Raw genomic sequence first — 20,038 nt, 5'->3', positions numbered from 1 at the left:
ACCTGAAAGTTTTTTTACTGATTCTGAAAAATCAGAATGGATAGGTTATGTTTTCTTATAGAGGAAATGCCACCATTCAGTGAATTATAATAGCTGTTTATTGAATTTAAGCATTCTTGGAACACTGCAGCTGTAAAGCTTCTTGTAAAACAAATAAACATTAGTCATACATTAGGTGCTTCAGAACAGTTCATCTTGTATTTCCAACTGGGAAAAGGAAAGTTATTATGATAGTTATATCTTTATGAGACTGTTTATGACTTGTAGGCTGATCTTCAAATCAAATTTTTAGTAAGTGACCCACTGCAGGACTTGAGCATTTTCATATATAATGTTTGAAAATGGGCATTTAAACCAAAGACTTCCTAGCAAGAAATACATCTATTTTTAATGAACTCCTATTTTTTACTTACAAAATATGCTGCTGTAAAAATGGAACAGGGTATCCACTTAGGTACAAATGAAGAGGTAGGTTTATTGTGCAGTAACTCATGATGAGATTTTTTCTAGCTTCACAAATACTATACATACACACCAAAGCTTGGAGCTGGGCTCGATCCTGTTGTGGACAGGTAGGACTCAAGAGCATGGACTTTTCTTTTCTGGGCTGCACAACAAAGGCAGAACCGGTGTTAGAGGAAACTGTTGTATCCTCTTCGCTGACGGTGACTGTATCTTTGCTTGGCATTTGCTGCCTTTGTCATACACCACATGGTTGCTTGCAGAACCCTGTTCAGCTATAGTGGGTCAAACTACGTATCTGAGATCTTGATTGATGCACGCTAGCACTAGAGCACACAGTAACTTGGTCAGTTTCTTACCATTAAAGGTCCTTTTCTCTTCATCCTCAAAGTCTCTGCCAGAGACTCTGCCTCTGCCAGAACAAGAAGGAAGGATAACAAGGGGGGATACCCTGCCAGTTCTGATGTGTTACAGTCTGTTCACCCAGAGTAGAGCAAAGTGAGAAGGTGAATTAAGCATTTGAACCCTTCAAGAAAAGTGCAAAGGATTATCTGTATGCCCAGTATTTTCAAAGGCATGAAAATTAACAAAGCTGTAGTTGCACTGTAGCACGGGCCACCATCAGCCCTAAGAGTCAGACCCTGTGCACAAGGAATGCACACTGCCATCTCCTTTCCTGGATTACTCTTTCAGTGTTAGGCCACATGCAGTCCCTAGTTTTGAGGAACAGTTTACCTCCTCTGCTTCAGTCTGGCCAGTTCTGCCATGGGGAGCCAGGGTCCCATTCCTTTCCTGACACTTGCTGTGCAGTTTCAGGCAAGCTGCTCTTTCTGGTTCTGCATCACCCATCTGGAGCAAGAGGCATATAGCTGTGCATGTGATGAAAGCATTTCTTTTTCTGCACAGGCACCAGGCTCAGTCTTGGCTCCTGAAATATTCTCAAGGCATTTGAGACATTAATGACATTGTAACAAGTTTATAGTGGACTCAGTCATGGGCACCCTGAACTCCCAGTGTGAATCAAGGGCACTTGGATGCTAGCAAAATTCAGCCTCATGAACAGGTCCTGTTGCTTTTAAGAAATTGCAGGCTCTGCTGTGTATGAACCGCTCCTTTAGAGGGCACATACAGCATATTTGAAGGACTAAGAAGATTAAAACGGGAGATGAAAATAAATGAATAGGCAGCACAGAAAAACAGAGGAAAGATGAAAAGAAACATGGGTAGGAAGGAATTTGTAATGGAGAAAAATTTATGTAGCTGTGGGGACAGGAGCAGAACATTGTACAGCCCAGAATGTTGCTGTTCCCTGGGATGTTTCTGCTGAGCTCTTGACATTAGTGCCTGCAAAAAACAAAGGAGGGAGAGAGAAGCGTGATTGAAAGGTTGCAATAATCAAACCATTCATTTCTGTCTTGAAAATGATGAGAAAAAAGGTAATTGGATGTATCGTGCTTTTTGAAAAAAAGCTGATTTTGAAATGAAGGGAAACCTTCAGAAAACACTGCCAGTTAAATAGTATGGCGAATGACAAAGGATGCAGAGTAATATACTTGGTATTATAAAGTAACTGTACTTGAAAATAACTTTATAATTGAATAAGGGTACATTAAGAAAATACGATTCAGAACCAATATTATAGTAATTAGATAAAGGAAGCATAAATGAAATAACTGCAGGAAGAGTATTTCCATAGAGATTATAAATGAGATTTTGGTGGAGCAGAAAGGCCTTTAATTGTAATTTAGTGTGCACTACAGAATTATCAGCACAGTGTGTTAGTTCATCATGTAAAAGAATATCTGATAATTTCCCCTAATAAGCACATGACAGTTCTTCATATTCTTTCATTACAGCTGATTAGGTATAAAAACAGTATTCTTTTGTTGGACTCTTGTTCAGATCTTTTATGAAAAGGCAAGACACTGTAACCCTGTTTCTATATTGCTGTCCTACAGACATGGTATTTAAAGAGGCCAAAGTGGTACTTGAGTAAGTTCTTAAATCATTATTTCATTGTTTAGCTTTTAAACTAGTTTATTTAAATTCAGTTATTCTCCTGTTTATTGAAAACACTAAATTACAGCGTAAGTGTGTGTAAGCAAAAAGAAAACTAACTCAGCAGACAGCCTAGCTGGGTTGCCTGACCTGTGCAAAGCCCAGCCACTTCGGTCATGGTCTAGATATAATTGCTCCCTTGGTTTTGGAATATGAGGTCTTAGGAACCTAAAACAGTGGCCTTGTGCAAGCTCCAAAGTACTCTTAGCCTGAACATGTTCCTGAATTACCTAGCGGTTCATAGGCTCAGAAACTCTCAAGTGGCAGGAAAGCAAATTTTTTAGGCTTTTCCCTACCTTTCCCTTTCCTAATAATTTTGAGCCAAAAATTATTATTTACTGTTTTGTATTGTTGCAGTGCCTGAAGGCCTCTGCTGAGCTTATGACCCAGCTATGACATTGTGACAAATTGCACCACCACCCCCAAGCTTAAGTGCAAATTCAGAAAATAAATAAGGCCCCATAATTGGAACTAATGAGATGCTTAAATCATGTTATTCTCCAAATGCTAGCTTAGCCTGAAAGTCTATATGTCAGGAGCAGTAAAAACGTACGTTTCACGAGTTCATACATTACCAGGTAACCCACAAAGGACAGGACAAATTACCCGGCATCCTTCAGGCATTTTTGGTTAAAGAATTCCCTTATGTTTAGAAGTGCCTTTTAAGCAACCAGCACTGATACCACTACTTGTTTTTTTGCTTTGCAATAGTCTAATTCACTGAGGAAATCGGAAACCTTGGTACAAGGCATTCCTCAATCTGACGTGCTCAAAACATCCCCCTCCTACCGCCCTGTAGGTGACCTACTTGGAACCAGCTTGTTTAGCATTAGCTTGGGAAGCTGTATGGTGGGCTGTTGCCTGCTGGCCCTTGCTTGCAGTGGCTGTTCTGACTTCAGGTCCCCGCTTCCAGGACTGTTGTGCATTCTGCTATCACTGGGTAAACTGTAAAAGAACTGGGCTCAGGACCTGGGATTCCCAGGTGACTGCTTTGATGAGAACCTCATGTTCTCTGCTGTGCTGCTTTTGGGGGGGGGGGGGGTGTCACAAAATTTTGAGGTGTCAGGCAGATATAGGTGTGGTGGAATGGGGTTAATGTGTGTTCCATATTAGTACAATCTGACACAGCGCATAAGCCATCCAAGCGCCTGCACTTGCTCTCACAGTGCCTCAGCTTTAGTAAGAGATGTAAGGAGAGCCAGTCACTGTGACAGGCTGTCATCAGGAATCTGAGGCCTTTTTGGGTCGCAAATGACACAAGCTTGAACTTCTTCCTGCAGGACTTTTCTAGCTGAGGAGCCATTAGGGAGACTTGCTGTCTCCTTTAACAGTATTTGAAAGGAGACCTTTGAGTGAACTTGTTTTCTTTGGAGCAAATACCTGACTTTATGTGCCTCCATTTCTAAGAGAGGTGCCTGACTTGGTCCCGTACGGCTGCCCCTAAATATGCCTTTATGACATCTTTAAGACATGCTCCTCACTGGCATTTTCTTGACCCTCCTGTCCCAAAACTGCCAGCTCTCTGCTGGTGTAGGGACAGTGCAAGAACTTAACACAGGACTGGGACTTCCAGTGCATGTGCCAGACAACCAGTAACCATTATAGTGCCCAGCTCTTACACCCTAAACAGCAATGACAAGCAAATGCTAGGAAATGTTACTGTTGCCATTTTGCAGATAAGAACCTGTGCAAAATTTAAGCATGTCTTGTAAACGTCTTACATCTGTGAGCAGTTACATGGAGATATCTCCTATTTTGCATAAATAATGCTGATATCAGTTGTGCTTCTTTTGAAGATTTCTCCCAGCCTGCAGAGAATGCCAGGAAAGGAGCTGCCTTAGAGGGCTCCCTTGCAGCACTGTCATTCACGTTCAGAGGTCCCACCAGGCAGGGATGGGACTCGGGCAGGCAGAGGGGTAGCACCTAGGATGAAGGTCTCCCAGGCTGGGTAAGGGACAGGCATAGATGCAGCTAACTACGAGTTTCCTGCCAGCAGTCACAGTGAGTGGGTGGGAGCTTCTAGAAACCGAATCATGGACGGGGTGGGAGGAAAGATGGTTAGACCAAGCACTTGAGGCCAGATCTTGCTCCAACAGACAGGCTCCTCTGTATGCTGTGGGAGGCTGCATTTTAAGCAGCCGTCTTCATCCCCCATGATGCGTCTTCCTGAGCACTTAGTGTGTAAGCTTCATTAAGTGATTATAGATGTATATAGATTACTAGCAGAAGAATGTAAATATAGGACATGAAGTTTCAGTCACTTAAAGTAAACCTGCCAAAAGGTCAGCTAAATATTAACATTGCTGTGCCCAAAATTAATTACAGCAAGGGCAGTTTCTCATAGATTGGTCTACTGACAGAAGACACTAGCAAAACCATTAAAAGATGAACGATCAAAGTAGTCTTGGTTGCCCAATTTTCATAACCTTTCACAAGAATGAAAAAAATGCCCAGAAATTGCTTCAGATATCTCAAGAATTATTTGTCAGCCTAGAAACTTAATTATGTTTTTGCTTTCAGGAAGATATCCAACACTTGGCTTAGCACGGGCTGGTTCACAATGACTATCGCATTAGAGCTCTGTGACAGGATAAATGTTTATGGCATGGTGCCACCGGATTTCTGCAGGTAGGATTTATTTTTGCAACCATTATTAGCCAACAAGGTTGAACATTACAGATAAATATCTGAATCTTTTAGGTTTTTTTCTCTGCAACATGTCTTCAGTCCTCTTAAAGCAATTAATTAACATGTCCCAAGATCTGATTGTGAAAACAACAAACAGCATTTAATTATGTTATATAAAATATTTAAAAATTTTGTTTGTAGTGTGGGAGAATTAATCCATCTTGTTGGTTTCTTTTAGTCTCTGAATATTTATCAGCTAAAAGTAATGCAATAATTGGCATGAAATTAATCTGAAAAAAGGAGTACTAGAAAACGTTACTTTCGATTTGTTTTTAAAGTTTCCCCCCAGTTAATAGAGGAACAGAGTTCTCACAGTGACTAGTTTCTAAACTGAACTTTCTATGCAACTCAGATTAAGATTGTTTTATCTCTGTCACATGAATCCCAATCTTCCAGTAAACTAGCTTCCTAAATAATCCCCACCAAAAAAAATCCCCCAGTCCTTTAATCATGCATTTGGGCATGCAGGGTGTGGGCCACAAGCAGTAGAAGCAGCACACAAATTCTGTCAGTGGAAGCCATGTGACCCCTTCACGCTGTTTTATAAAGTAACAGCTTGTGTACATTTTACAGCTACTTTGTGCCTCCAGCCATATTCAGGACTGGGACCCAAGGCCCTGGTTAAGTTTTCCCACTATGGATCAGGGATATAGGGAAAGTCTTCAGGACTTCTGGTACTGGACCAAGATCACATTGGCCACAGGATGCAAAGTACTGATCCACTATAAATTCACACAAATTTGTTTTACATCAGCAATCTTTATGCTGACTTAAATATCACCTGTCCATCCATTACTAGGCCTAGCACTCCGGCCTTTCAGAAAAACATGGTTATGCGCCCACACCTAGTCCTGATCCCATTTGCACTGTTAGGAGACCCAGTAATGCACAGAGCTAGTAATGGCAGTCTGTACTGATGGCAGGCATCAGTGTAACGTTTCATCACCTGCTCACGAATCCCCTTCACCAAGAAGTACTCGCTTGAGTTTTCTGTTGCAAATTTAGTGATCTCACTGAAGTCTGGTTCATGGACTAATTCAAGATGCCTTTCAGGGGCAAGGGGAGAAAGGCTGCAGTGATAGGTTAGCTCATCTATCAAAGAGCAGGACTGCTTTGACTTTCTTCTGAGCACTGAAAAGGATCATTCAGGAATCTGCATTTGTCCTGGGCCAACAGTAGAAATCCCTGAAGAAATTACAGTATAAAATGTCAACACTAAATTCCACTTCATGAGAATTTCTACAAATTATAACAAAACACTGATGATAAATGCTGTGATGTACTGCCAGATTTCATCATGAATTCTCCAAGGAAAATAACAAACTAGATCAGATACTCCAGACAACATAAATACCTTCCACAGCACAGCATTTCAGTTCCCCTGTCATTTCAGTTGGCCGAGACACACTTCAGTTTCTGTAAGTGGCTGGTCTGTCTGTCTTCAGAAGTGGCTGTATTTCAGTGGCACATAGAAGTAATTCTTAAATAAACTGATGATCTAAAAATGCAGAAGACAGCAATTCACTGCATAGCAATGCTCAATCCTAACTTTTCAGGCAAAGTCAGATTAGTTTAGATACATATACATAATTTAAAAAAAAACAAAACAAAACTGTTTTTAAGAGAGGTTAAAATTGTCACTGAGACCATATGAAAGGCTTTCATAGAATTGATACACTGAAATCAGACAGACATAATATTAAATTATAACACAAGAAAGGTTTTAATCAAGCCTACCATTGAGAGAAGCAATAATGCTTACAGCTTGCATAAAAAAATCTTAACATAAAGGTATACTCACCTGGTCATAAAAAGGTAAAAGGTCATTTCTTAATCAAAATAATATAAAGTGTCTTTACTTCGGGTTTATTCCCCAGATGATGAAGGGGAAAATTGTAGTTGCCATGCCTGGAAGAAGCTATACATGAAGATGTATGAAAGGAACACCTTGCCACAAATACAGTTAACGTTTTTAGTTTGCTCTTCAGCCACTCATTAAGAAGTTAAACAGTGCTTCCTTTCAAAGAAATAAGACAGCAAAATAGAATAGCAGAAAGAAAGATTCTGTGATTTTAAGCCATATTTCCTGGTTTTCAGTCAGACAAAATACAAATCTACCATTCAAAAAAAAACCCCAAACCAAAACAACAACAACAAAAAAACCCCCACCCTACCTCTCTCATCCGTGTGCAAAACGGTATAGGTACTTTAGTTGCTATGCAACTGAAGAATCATTAAGATTAAAAAAAAAAATACTCTTATTTCTATTCAGAGTTAGTATCACCAAATTTACAACTTCAGCAGATACCCATTATTTTTTAAGTGTTAATTTGTGGAGTAAGTAATGGGTGTGGGTGATCACTGTCATGGAACTAAATTAGTATCACATCTGTAACATGAAGGACATCTCAAAGGTATTGTGAATATCATACTGTTGATTCTACTACAAATTATTAGCTTAAGATCATTAACCAAATTGCTTCCCACCCGTGCAGGAAAAATAGTCTAGTGAAGGAGTCTGGAGTACAGACTAAAAGATTTGTCACTATTAATTGCAACAAACATCTTTTAGATTCATTTCTATTTACTTTCACTGGACATTGATTTTTATAGCTGAACCGGAATTGGTAACCTGATTATTATAAATTTCTAGTACTTTACAGCAAAGCTATATGCAATATCAAATCCCTTTACTTTGCCACAGATTTATGCTGTAGTAAGGGTTAAGGGCTTTGATATTGCTCTCATGCTGTTAAATACATCTGACTTGCACATTCTAGAATAAGATGAAAGCTTATGCTTCCATGCACAGTGCAAAGATTTTGGAGAGTGTGTGCACCTCTCACTCTTTTGTTGCAAGAAAGACAAGCCATCTTGCTGTATTTTTTTTTTCAGTGCCCAGGGATGAGCAAACTAGCACCCCAGATGGGAAGCATTTCCCTCTCTGAGCTCCCTTTGGCAGCCTGCTGTATGCACAGGACTCACTCCTGAACTGGGACATCAAGGATTTTCCCCTTGCCTCCCTACATCAGCAGTCAGAATGTGGTGCACAGATAGCACCACAATTCCTGAAGGCATTGCAATGCTGCTGCTTTTCTTAGTGGCTGCTCAGCAGCATCGGCGGGAAGGACACAGACAAGCCTTAATGCGGCTTGTAGTAACTCCCAATTCCTGTCCACTGGAGTGTCAGCAGCAGTGAGAGGTTGGTTCCTTGCAGGTATCTCTGGGTACTCAGGCACACAAGGGAAACTCAAGGTGTTAGTGAGAAGAGCCGTCTTTAACAGCCCCTCCTCTTCATGGGCCTTCTGGAACTCACAGAAACTTACAAACTTAATTCTGAGCCTGATTTTAACTAATATGAATAATTTTTGCTCCAATTATGCAGCCAGATCATTTTCCTGTAAGAATCCTCATTTGACTGCCAGGCCATTTCCCATCTGTGATAATTTGCCTGAAAATTGGCATTTGAAATCCTTTAATTTGTTCCTTTGGGTACAGCTTTTAAATCTAGTGTTTTCTTACCTCCCTCTCTCCACTTTCAGTTGCTTTAAATCAAGTGCAAAGAAGCAGTTGTGCTAGTTACATTTCCTGGGGCTTATCAGGGGCTTGATGGAAGAAGGGTGCTCACAGGATTGTAAACTGTATGGGAGATAGTCATGCCCTTTGGTCCATATACCTGAATCTCACCTCATTACCATAATAACTTAATGACAAAGTGCATAAATGGTTTGGAAAACAGGGCTAGTATGGAGGTCAAGGAAATGGGATCCTGAGCATAGAAGGCAAAAAATGATCCAGAAATCTTTCTTCATAGTCCTGGCACAGCACCTTGCCCATCACTCAACATATTAATGACACTTTAGTCACCCTTCAAAATTTCAAAATGCAAATTATTTTACAAAGCGTGTGAGTCCATATGGTTTTAGTGGGTTGATTTATAATGGCTCTTCATTTGTAAAGGTTGACCAGAACGTGGTATAGGTTGGTCTTGTTTTTCTGCCTTGTTTCTTTTGAGGCAAACACTGTTTGCTGTATTTTCAGCTTTCACTGTGGGTGGATACCATCTGTGGGAAAATGTGCACTGAAGTGGCAAACGGTAGATGACTGACATTGGGTACAAGCACTTACACAGTTGCTGTGCTGGCAGGCTATTAGGCAGGAAGTATAGTATATTTTACAGAGGAACTTTCCTAGATTCCTCCCAGCTGTGATATTAATATGCATGCAAAGTCTGACAAAATACTGATTAATGTCCAGTATCAGTCAGTGATAAAACAGCATCTGTTTTAATGTTAATAAATGAGGTGGCAAGCAATTTCCGAATAGAAATTACTCATGCATTTCATTTGCTGGTGACACAAGCTAATTGCAGAGTTAGAAGATAACACAGTACAGTTAATTTGGGTTATGGTGTAGTTACTCAAGCCAGAGTTCAAATCCAAACCTTATTAGCATGCAGTCTAGGGGAATCCAGAACTCCCATGAAAGGCGAGACTTCAGACAAAATGTCCTAGGTATCTAACTGCCTTTCAGTGTTCCTAAATCCAAAATACATTTGGAATTTAGCCTCAAAGCCCATCAGCTGCAGAGTAGTCTTGGAGAGGTCTAAAGCTACCAGCATTTTCATTTTTGCATTGAATTCACCTCCAATTCAGCCAGTAGATGTGCATACAAGCCTTGAGAGCACTCATCAGGGGATGCCTGAACCCAACAGGGTGCCCAGACTGTGCTCCTCTGCCTCTCTCCCCTGCCAGGCCCTGTGCAGCAGGTGTTTCTGCACTGTTTCTGACGGGACATTGCATGAAATATAGTGGCCTGTTACAGCCCGGAGCTAAGGGCATCCACTTAGGATACTCTGGTGTTAGCTTCAGAGCCTTTGATGTAATACGGAATCTCTGTCTTCAAAAGAGAAAGCCACTGGTAGAATACTGATAACATAAGAGATAAAGGACTTACTGGGAGGTATGGGCTTCAGAATGTTGCTTCAGAGGCAACAGAAGAGTGTAACCCTAGGTAAGTACTAAGTTACCAGAGTGAGAGAGAAGAAGGAAGACCACTATCAAGCCTTCTCACCTTCCTCTCTCTGTCTGATCCACCTATCCTTTGTACCTGTATACTTTGGGGTTTGTGCAGAGAGAAAAAAAAATGACCAGCGTTCCTGTAAGTCCTCCGTGAGAAATCTGATTCCAGTTATCACCATCATCCATTGCTAGTTTCACCATACAGCAAAGGAATAGGGAAGAGCCATACAGTGATTCATTTCCTGCTTTTTGCTCTTCCAGTTCATGTTCTGCAAACCCAACTCAGGCCTTCATAAAAAAAAAAAGGGGGGTGGGGTGGGGCAGCAGAGGGAGGATCCCAGCCAAATCTACCCAGAGGTATCGGGGCCAGCAGCCTTGTAGGCTCACTTTGCAGTACTGGGCCCTCAGCAGTCAACTTATTTCCACTGTGACTGCATTTGTTCAGTCTGTTGGAGATATGATTCCAACTTTAATAATCCTAATTCTAAAGCAGTAAATTTACACTGAGCAACAAAGGTTTACCCTCGAGAACACAAAAGTAAAATCCAGCTTCAGTGCAGAAAGGAAGAGCAGTCTGAATGAGAGGCAGAGGCCTATTTCTTCAGTAGTTCTTAAGAAAAAATAAATCCCATTAAAATGTATCCTGTTAGATTTACAGTAACCATACAAATGATTCATTTAAGAGATTATAATGAGAGGTCCAATGTATCAAAAAAGTTGTGAAAAATTAATTGAAGATCAAGGTCTAATAGTTGTAGCTAAAAAAAGTTATTAGATTTCTATATGACGGCTATTTTTTACATTACAAATTTTTTCTGTAGGTGAGGTATTGAAGAATTTCTTTTCACTCTTATGTATTCCGGTGAGAATATATACAGTAGATTTAGAATCCATCTTATTCTAGAAATGTAATTTTATTGTTATTCTGGTCTTGTAAGATTGATCACTGTGTTGTGTTACCAGGAAGCTAGATTGATTGAATTAAAACGTTAATCTAAGGTACAAATGGAAAGCAGCAGCAATATCATACGTTACCACTGCATATACAATATGGTTAATGGTAAAATAAGAAAAATTAGAGAATTGCGTAGGTGACAGAATTACACAGTAAAAATAATGACCAGGACAGGATACTGACAGATAGTGGATGCATTCAATTGAAAGTGAGCTTAAATATTAGCTCTTCAAGATGAAAATAATCAACTCTGTATTAGAGCTGACAGCCCTGAATCTGCACAAGATTTCTTGCTTTGTACTAGGGTCCTGTTCAGCTCAGGCTTTAAATATAGAGCAGTTCCACGGCTTCACTAAATGGTAATATTTGGATTAACTTTTCTGCCACTACAGAATAGTTAGTAGCAACTGTGGAGATCAGTACCATTGGGTTATTCTGTCTCGGACAGCGATCTGTCTTTGAATTTATGACAGAGAGGGTTGTATGAGTTCTTGTCAGCCCAAAATGCCTGTGGCCCAAAGTAAAAACATAATGGGTACAGTTTAATGTAGAGAATAAAACAAAAGGAGAATGAATCACTCTGGCTTATTACAAGACAAATGTGCCTTTTACAGAATGTAACATCAAAACATTGAGATTAGAACTGCTAAAATGAACTTTATCCTAAATATCTAATCGGTCTTTGGCATATCCTACGTGTCACCACGAGTGCTCATCTCCTGCTGGTTAATGCCAATGGGCTCACAGGGTCAGAAGAATACTATGGGTGAACAGTTTTAATTTTTAGCTTAGATACATGAAAGTTGCCATTGTAAAATCAAAAAGAACTCATTTGTGCATCAGACGTTTGATTATAAACCCAGCAACAGCAGACTGTATCACTGACCCGGCATGCAGATACTCTCATTGAAGTTGTGCACTCAGAACCTCGTGCACCGTGCTGGGAATGTTCAACAGAGCTGATGTGACACAGATAACAACCTCCCCTCTATCTTCCCCTTCCCTTTCTTCCCCCAGTTCAGTAAATACCTCTGCAAGGCTTTTTACAAGTCACAATCTAGATATAAATCTCTTCTAAGCAGCTTGCTTCAAATTTCATAGTAGTAACACAACCCTGCAGCACTCTCCCTTGTTTTTGAGCTACTGCTGTCCTTTATTTAACTGGGAGGAGGGTATTAAAGGAGAGCAACAGAAAGAGCAAAGAAAACACCTTTGCCCCATTCTGATGTATTAAATATGCAAGAAAAATACAGCTATCTAGAAATTTGGTTTAACTGGGAGAAAAAGTGGATTTGAGCCCATCAGTTTATTAAAGATAGCATCTTTTCAATCAGGAAAAAAAGAACATCTCGGGCTTCCATCTATTTTCTTTCTTCCACAGGGATCCTAATCATCTTTCAGTACCTTATCATTATTATGAACCTTTGGGACCTGATGAATGCACAATGTACATTTCACACGAGCGGGGACGAAAGGGCAGTCATCATCGTTTCATCACAGAGAAACGAGTGTTTGAGAACTGGGCACGGACATTCAATATTCACTTTTTCCAACCAGACTGGAAACCAGAACCACTCACTGTAAATCACCCTGAGATTAAACCGGTGGTCTGAGGGATGAATGCACAAGACCGCAATCACAGTCACCTACTGTATCAGCCTTCGGGTGTTGGACCTCCTGGGACAGCAAGACAACCTAGAGGAGGAGGGTAACAGGATTTGCAGCTGATAACTGCAGCAACAGTCAGGAAGTTATGATGAAGGAGCAGAGCATATCAAGAGTACTTTCTGTCGAACTGTGCATTAATCCAGTATATAGCCTTTTTTGGCCATCTGACTTCCTGTATGTGTATGTGATTTGTGAATAACAACTTGAGTATCATTAATGGATGGTTAATTCATTATGGTTTTTTAAAGTACAATGCCACTGAATTTTCATAGTGAAAACTTACAGTATTTATTTAATGGAGGTTTTTATGCAACCTAGGCCAGTATTTTTCTAATTCACAGTTACGTGGCTGTTTATCTTTCATAATCTTTCAAATCCAAAATTAATATTGCTGATGGTTTGGAAGGCCTAGCTTTTTATTTATAAAATTTGTTTGAAAAATATGATTCTATATAGCATGTAATTAATATTTGATCTGAAAATGTTGCATTTCTTCTAAAAATTGTGGGCTCCATTCCAGTATAAAGCCTTTAACAGCAGGAATGGTCCCATGTGCAGATCTAGCTAACTTTACATTCTGACATCTCACGTTAATATGAAAATGGTAGTGAAAATTCTGTTTGATATTAATGTGCATTTGCTGCTGTGCTCTCAAGCTGCTGTTTTTTAATTAGGGGTGGAAGGAAGGAGGGCAAAGTTTATCAAAAAAAATCACTGGCTATAGCAGCATGCTTTTCAGTGAAGAGACCAGGCTCAGGCTGGAGGGGTTGTGTTTTGGTTTGCCTCTTGCAGTCCTGCAAGAGGCTGAAGGAGCAGCCCTCCTGAGGCAACAGACTACAAACCAGGCAACAACTGCTTCAAATAACATGACCAAATTTCTGAAATCAAAAAGTTAAACTACCAGGTACTACAATACCAGCCATACTAGCCAAAAAGATTACAACACTGCACCTGCAAAAATCTCTGCCTTCCACTGTTCCAAGATCATCACTGAGCTCAGAGATCCTGGATCACATTGAAGTTGGGATGGGAAAAGAGTTCCACCAGTACAAAATTGTCCCCTTGAAAAAAGCAGAGTTACACTTGGCATTTTTTTTCGTGAAGTACACGTGCACGGCGAGTCCCTGTGAACAAAGGGGATGTACAATGCTAGTGCCATATATGGAACCTCACAGTGTGAATTACTGCGTTACATTTGGCTTGTGAATAAAGAAGATTTCAGTTACGGTATTATTTTTCCTTTTGCCTCACAAATACTAAATCTCCAATTTCTTCAAAGTAAACAGTAAGAATAACTATTGCATGAAACATTATACCTCAGGTGACGAAAGGTGTCTCTCATTAGACAAATACTAAAGCTATAACAAAGATATTACCTTAAAACATCTTAAATCAAAGAAGCTGAACCTCAGAGGCGATACGTAGAACTGGGACCAAACTTACTATCATTTAAACCCACGTATGACCCACAGTCTTCCTCTTTCCCAAACTGGATAGCAATAGCTGCAGCTGCCCTACAGATACCCTGATTCTCTGGGGACAAAGCGAACTGCCCTGTCAGGGGCAAAACAGTGTTACCCCTGTAACACTGCCTGGACCTGAAGAGCAGGCCTCCAAGAGCCACGCTCCTTGCTGCAGCCCTCCCCACTATCGAAGAGCAAGAAACTATAACCCATTTTGCCTTAAAAGCTTTCTTTTGGTGTTCTTCCTGGCACACACACTCGGCATACAAACTGAATGCAAAGCTCTACTATTGCCAAATGCTTGTAACCTGTCTCTTGTCAGCCGGTGTTTAACTCTCCCTCTGTCACTGATTGTGTTTTATTCCTTCCACTTGATTTCACAACATTCTACAAAAAACACACTGGATTTTGAACTAATGGTAATTTGACCCTCTCAGCATGTGTACTGGGGCGTGTATCCAGCATATATTGCTCAAATTGATGAACTCTGTCAAACTGATTTACAGATTATTTCTAATGTGACTGCAAGAGATGGTACAGATCACAGTAGGTCCTCTGATGCCACCATCCTTTTGTTATTAGTGGTATGATAATAAAAAGATCTTGTCATTCTAAAATAGAGCTCTTAGTTTTTCCATTAATCGAGGGCTGCAGGATGTGTATGCTCAATGTTTAGATCATTTTAAAATAGACTACACCGATCTACTTTTAGTGTTCAGGAGAAACACAGGGACTTGCGAGGCTCCGTTGTGCTCCACATGCTTGTTTCCTGTCTGCAAGACTGGTCAATTCCAAGTAGATCAGATGAAGCGTTAAGAATGTGAAGAAGAAAGATGGGATAAACTGACACTAAATCTCCTAACAGAGTGAAGCTAAGGATTGTAAATACTCCTTCAGTTTCTAACAACTATGTGTTCTAGTTACCCTTATACACATCCACTCTTTTAAACAAAACAAACCCAAACTTTAGTCTCATCGACCTCCTGTGGAAGTTTCAGCAAGTTCCCCCATCTGATTACAAAAAGTATGAAGGAGTATTTTCCAAGTCACACCTGTATATATAAAACTCACTGCAAAAGGAATTTGATGAAGGCAAGGAGACAGCAAGTTTTAAATGGGATTGATCACACAGATTTATATAGCATATAAATCCAGTCCAAAAAGCACAAGTTATAAGAGTGCAAAAGAAATACAAGTAATTTTTAAAGTGCTGCAATTTTAATTTACAAATTACTGATGTATTTTTCTATAAAAGCACAATTTTTGAACTGCAGCATATCCTGCGACATTTCAACCTGAAGTAAGGTTTTATGGCCTAGTTATAAACCAAACAGATTTATGACGGAAAATGCTGTCAGACCAGAGATAAGTAGTACGAACTAGGCACTGCTTCCATTCTCTAGTTTATGCTGTCATGTTACACCCATCACTACAATTTGATCGATTCATGATCTTCAGCGTGCATCATTTCACATATTAAAAACTGTTGCAAAGCAGTGTTTACAGACATCAGCAATTTTAAGATCTATGTTACTTTAGTTCTGAACTCCTTGCATACCTTATGCTTTTATGCTTGGCTTCGTCAGAGTAGCTATTTGTCATCTCGAAGAACCATAGCTCTTGTTAAGGGAGAAGCCGCTGCCTGAGCATTCCCACCCCAGTCAAGGAGTCACACACGAGCCACCCGAGGCTTGAACTGCCCAGGCTGCGACCCCAGCGAGCCAGCAGGTGCCCCTTCCGACTCCTCACACACGCTCGCCCTCGGGTGCTGGGTCTTCCCTCAGGCTCGACCCTAGGTTCCCCGACGTAGAATCTCTAATCAAGGCCTTCAAAATAAAAAGCACAAATTTAGACAGCTTGAGCTGTGTGCCTCCAGAGCAGGACCCCAAACACTAAATTCCGTGGGCAGTTCCACCCTTGCAATCTTAAGTTCCTGCCCCTCACACCAGAGTCTGGTCCAATAGTAATGTTTGGCTCTGGGGTCTTCTCTCTCTCGCTGGCTCCTTTTTCTCTTCTCTAGGCGGGTTCTTTCTCCTTCCTTTTTTTTAGGCTAGTGGTTACTATGTCTCCTTTTTCTGGCTCAAACTGGTTCTGGGGCTTTCCAAATCTTACTGCTCCAGAGAACAGGTCAAGAGAACCATTAAGGAAGCTATGAGTTCTGCTTTATCATGAACGACTACTTTCAACCAGCTAAACAAAGTCCTTAAAGCTCTCCAAAACATATTAACAGCCTCTGTAATTTATATACATTTCTCCACTATTATAGCCACACAATCTTACCCCATTATTGCCACACACTGTTTATGTCTCGTTCAGGTGTGGTCCACACACTCCTGTAGCTCAGCTTTGCCACCTTCCACAACAGCTCTTATGCCGCGATACGTGCAACTGGAATTCAGAATGATAAAGAAAATCTCCAACTAAGAACAGAAAAATACAAGCATTGCTTTCTGTTATTTTGGCACAATGGTTGCAAGATGCCCAGCTAACAGCATCACCATACAAAGCAAAACCACGATGCACTTTGAGAAAACCTTCCATCCAAAGTGTTAAAGCACCTTAGAAAGACAAGTTAATACTGTTTATTCCTGAGTAAGGAAACTGAGGATGGGGGAGGTTAAGAAACTTACTAAGACCAAGCTACAGCCTTGGAACGAGATTTTAGAGATTCAGGTCTGCTGACAGCTACCCCTGGCTCTAGCCAGTAGAACACATAATGGCAATTTCATATATTATATATACATACACATGAACAGGAGTATAAATTAGTATTCTGCAGGAGGTGCTTACCTGGGTCTTGTCCTGCAGTATTTCTCAGGCAAATTTCATAGGAAACTAAGTGATTTTTACCCAAAATAGCTCTAGGGAGGCAAGGACACAAGAATCTAAAAATAGCTGGAAAAACATAGAGGGATGCGGTGAGGGGAATCTAAAGAGTAAGGAATAAAACATGGTTTGTGCTATCTTGCTGTATTCCCCTGGAATGTGAAGATCAAAGTCAGGCTGGAGCTGACAGAATGGAAAGTTGTGGCTCAGTAGCAATGGCTGTCCAGCAGAAGTTTCTTTTCAATATTCCACATATCAATCACATGTGCCACAAAAACTCTGAAAAATTCTGATAATCACCTCTGACTAATGAAAGTTAAGTACTCTATTTGATGCAAGGAGATGCAATTTCTAGTTCAATTTAAAACATAGCTTAGGGATAAAAAAAGAAACAGTTAAACAGTGAAAGTACTTTTAAGATGGCAAAACATACTTCAAAAGAGAAGAAAGTACAGAAACCTTAGAGCTATCAATACTTCACCTTTCCTCATGCATCAGTTAATACTGATCGCTTTATGTTTCCAGCTGCCTACTGCAAAACCGTACCTTGCATATCACAAGATTTTATAAGGAGCAAGGAAGAGAAGCAAAAAAATTGTTAAGGACAATCTCCTTTAAAAAAACCTAGGAAATATGAAAGGGCAAGAGTCTAAGGTGGTGAGAAATTTCTCTGTATTGAAGCAGAAAAGTATAGAACTTAAAGGATGTTTTGTAAAATGGCTGTAAAGTGGCTCTGCTTATGCTAAATACCATTAAAACCCCTAGATTGTTAAATGTTTTCTACACTGAAAACTACAAAACATGAAATGTCAAATGATACCTACCCTTTGACCACCGTGTGGACAGAGTTTCAGTACCACTGGAAACAAAGATGGTGACTTTTATCACGGCTGACTGTAGAACAGGCTGCATGGCAAATGCAGATGTGCGGAAACAGACCGTGAACCAGCATCTCCTTCCCTTCTGTGGCAGCCTCCCAGGGGTGCCAGCAAGAGAGCACCCAGCTGTCACAGGGCACACTCTTGCACCGCCAGCAGAAGAGGGAGACCTTTCTTTGTGTTGTCTACTGTTGAACACCAGACCAAGCCAAAGAAACTACTCAGCAGATGATCAACATCCAGTGTCCTTTGTTCACTGCGGAACTTTGACCTTTGACCGGGAGTCATCAGGAGACACAAAAGACAGGAAACTACAGACAAGCAACCCCAGCAACCCAGACAAATGGATGGAAAACTGTAACAGAGAACAGAATTAGCAGTCATAAAGAAGATATACTGGCTAAGTTGTAATGCAGCTTTTGTAAGAAAAGTCACGCCTTGCAAATCTATTTAAAGTTCTTCAAAGTTCTCTGAAGCAAGTGAACAAGAAGATCCAGGTGATGCATCCACTTGGAGTTCCACACCTAGTTTTGCAAGGTGTCTCTTAAAAGACTTCCAAAGAAGTTATGATACCACAGGATAAAAGAGAAGATCCTCACCTGAGGCTAAGAGGATACATCATCAGCTTAAGATTACAAGCAGAATTCCCCAGGAAAATATCACAATATATTTTCTCTGCTTTTCTGTACTCTTCTCTTGGCATCTACCATAGGTCACTCATACACACAGGATATGGGAGTTAGACTCTTGTCTAAATAAATAGATAAATAAAAAATATGAAAAAAAATTGTATCCAGCAAACACCAACTTGTACACTAAAACCCAGTTACAGTCCTGCCATACTTAAAATGTGCGAGGCAGCCACGAGATCTAACAATAGTAACTGCATTCTCATTTTACTGAAAGCAATGTCAAAGCATCTAGCTCAGATGGAGAGCAAGACTGGAACCTTTTTAACAGCCAAGGAAAGTCCTCTTAATAATTTGGTTTCTCAGAACAGGTTTATCTCCTTTAGGAGATGCCTAGTGATATTTAAATCTGCCAGCTTCTTTACACAACCCAGACAACTGTTAAGATAACATTGGTAGCTTTTAGGATACTAGATACTTCCTGAAGTACAGGGAAGATAAAAGGAATAATGCATACTTAGCAAGTTATAAGGTTTTAGGACGGCTATCAGATCAGTTGGATCTTACTAGTTAGGATCCAAACATACAGCATGATGCGAGGCTGTTAATAGCAAAATGAAGGAAACTCTGAAAGGAACCATTTAGTGTGGCTGAGTTGAAGGCAAGAGTTTAGGTTAGGTTTATGTTTTAACAAAAAAAGGCAAAAGAAGTGAACAGATTTATAACCTGCGAGGATATGCTTCCCCCATTGCATCCTTGCTGTAACCAAGCTGCACACAAAGCCAGAATTGAAGGAGGTTACTGGTATTCAGTGGGACTGTTCATTTGTGGTGGACAAAATTGGAACATTTCCCACTACAGCATCTTTTTTTTAAAAAGTATGGCTATACATCTGTAGACAAGCATTACAGAAAACACTAAAAAGCTATTCTTCGTCACTCCATTGCAAATGATATTGCAGAGAAGGAGCAGCTATACAGAAAGGAGCAACAGCAGCAAGTGCAGAAAACCTATACCAGAAACAATTCAAAGATAGGGACTACTGCAGAGAAGGGTACTTAAAACAACTGTACAAAATACAAACGTACATTGCAGTGATACACTGATGGCCCTATTTGCCATTCCACTTGCATTATAAAGACCAAGGGAGGTAAGGGGACCCTAAAATCATCACAATTTGAGCCATAATATTTTGAGCTACAAAAAACCACTACAGAGAAAGTAACTTAAAAAACAAACAGCAGTATCTAATGCTTAGTGATGCTCTACATTGGTAAATATCGAAGCATTTGACAAAGGAAGTAAGTACCATTATACTGGAACTGGATATAAAGAAAGGACAGAGCCTAAGCTTAAAATGCCCACTACATGCAAAACCAGTGGACCTAGT

General features: G+C 40.2%; 1 protein-coding gene and 1 long non-coding RNA gene across 3 annotated transcripts in view; one reads left to right on the top strand and one right to left on the bottom strand.

Moving 5' to 3' along the window:
- Positions 1-14,932, top strand: part of ST6GALNAC5 (ST6 N-acetylgalactosaminide alpha-2,6-sialyltransferase 5) — a 75,260-nt gene extending 60,328 nt beyond the window's left edge. The window contains exons 4-5 of one of the 2 annotated variants that reach the window (XM_052800520.1): positions 5,041-5,148; positions 12,566-14,932. In XM_052800520.1, coding sequence (XP_052656480.1) covers positions 5,041-5,148; positions 12,566-12,797 — 340 coding nt within the window. In that variant the 3' untranslated portion in view covers positions 12,798-14,932. The remainder of the gene's footprint in view (positions 1-5,040; positions 5,149-12,565) is intronic. The other variant, XM_052800521.1, reaches the window with a different exon arrangement.
- LOC128147685 (uncharacterized) lies at positions 66-18,193 on the bottom strand. Its single transcript, XR_008237079.1, has 3 exons — positions 15,874-18,193; positions 6,563-6,706; positions 66-1,806 (listed from the first exon to the last, which is right to left on the bottom strand). It is a non-coding gene; the product is annotated as an uncharacterized LOC128147685 (long non-coding RNA).
- Between the last annotated feature and the right edge of the window lie 1,845 nt (positions 18,194-20,038).

This window comes from Harpia harpyja, chromosome 11 (assembly GCF_026419915.1).
Source record: "Harpia harpyja isolate bHarHar1 chromosome 11, bHarHar1 primary haplotype, whole genome shotgun sequence".
Classification (NCBI taxonomy): Eukaryota; Metazoa; Chordata; class Aves; order Accipitriformes; family Accipitridae; genus Harpia; species Harpia harpyja.
The sequence above is the reverse complement of the archived record's forward strand: the minus strand, read 5'-3'. Positions and strand labels throughout refer to the sequence as shown.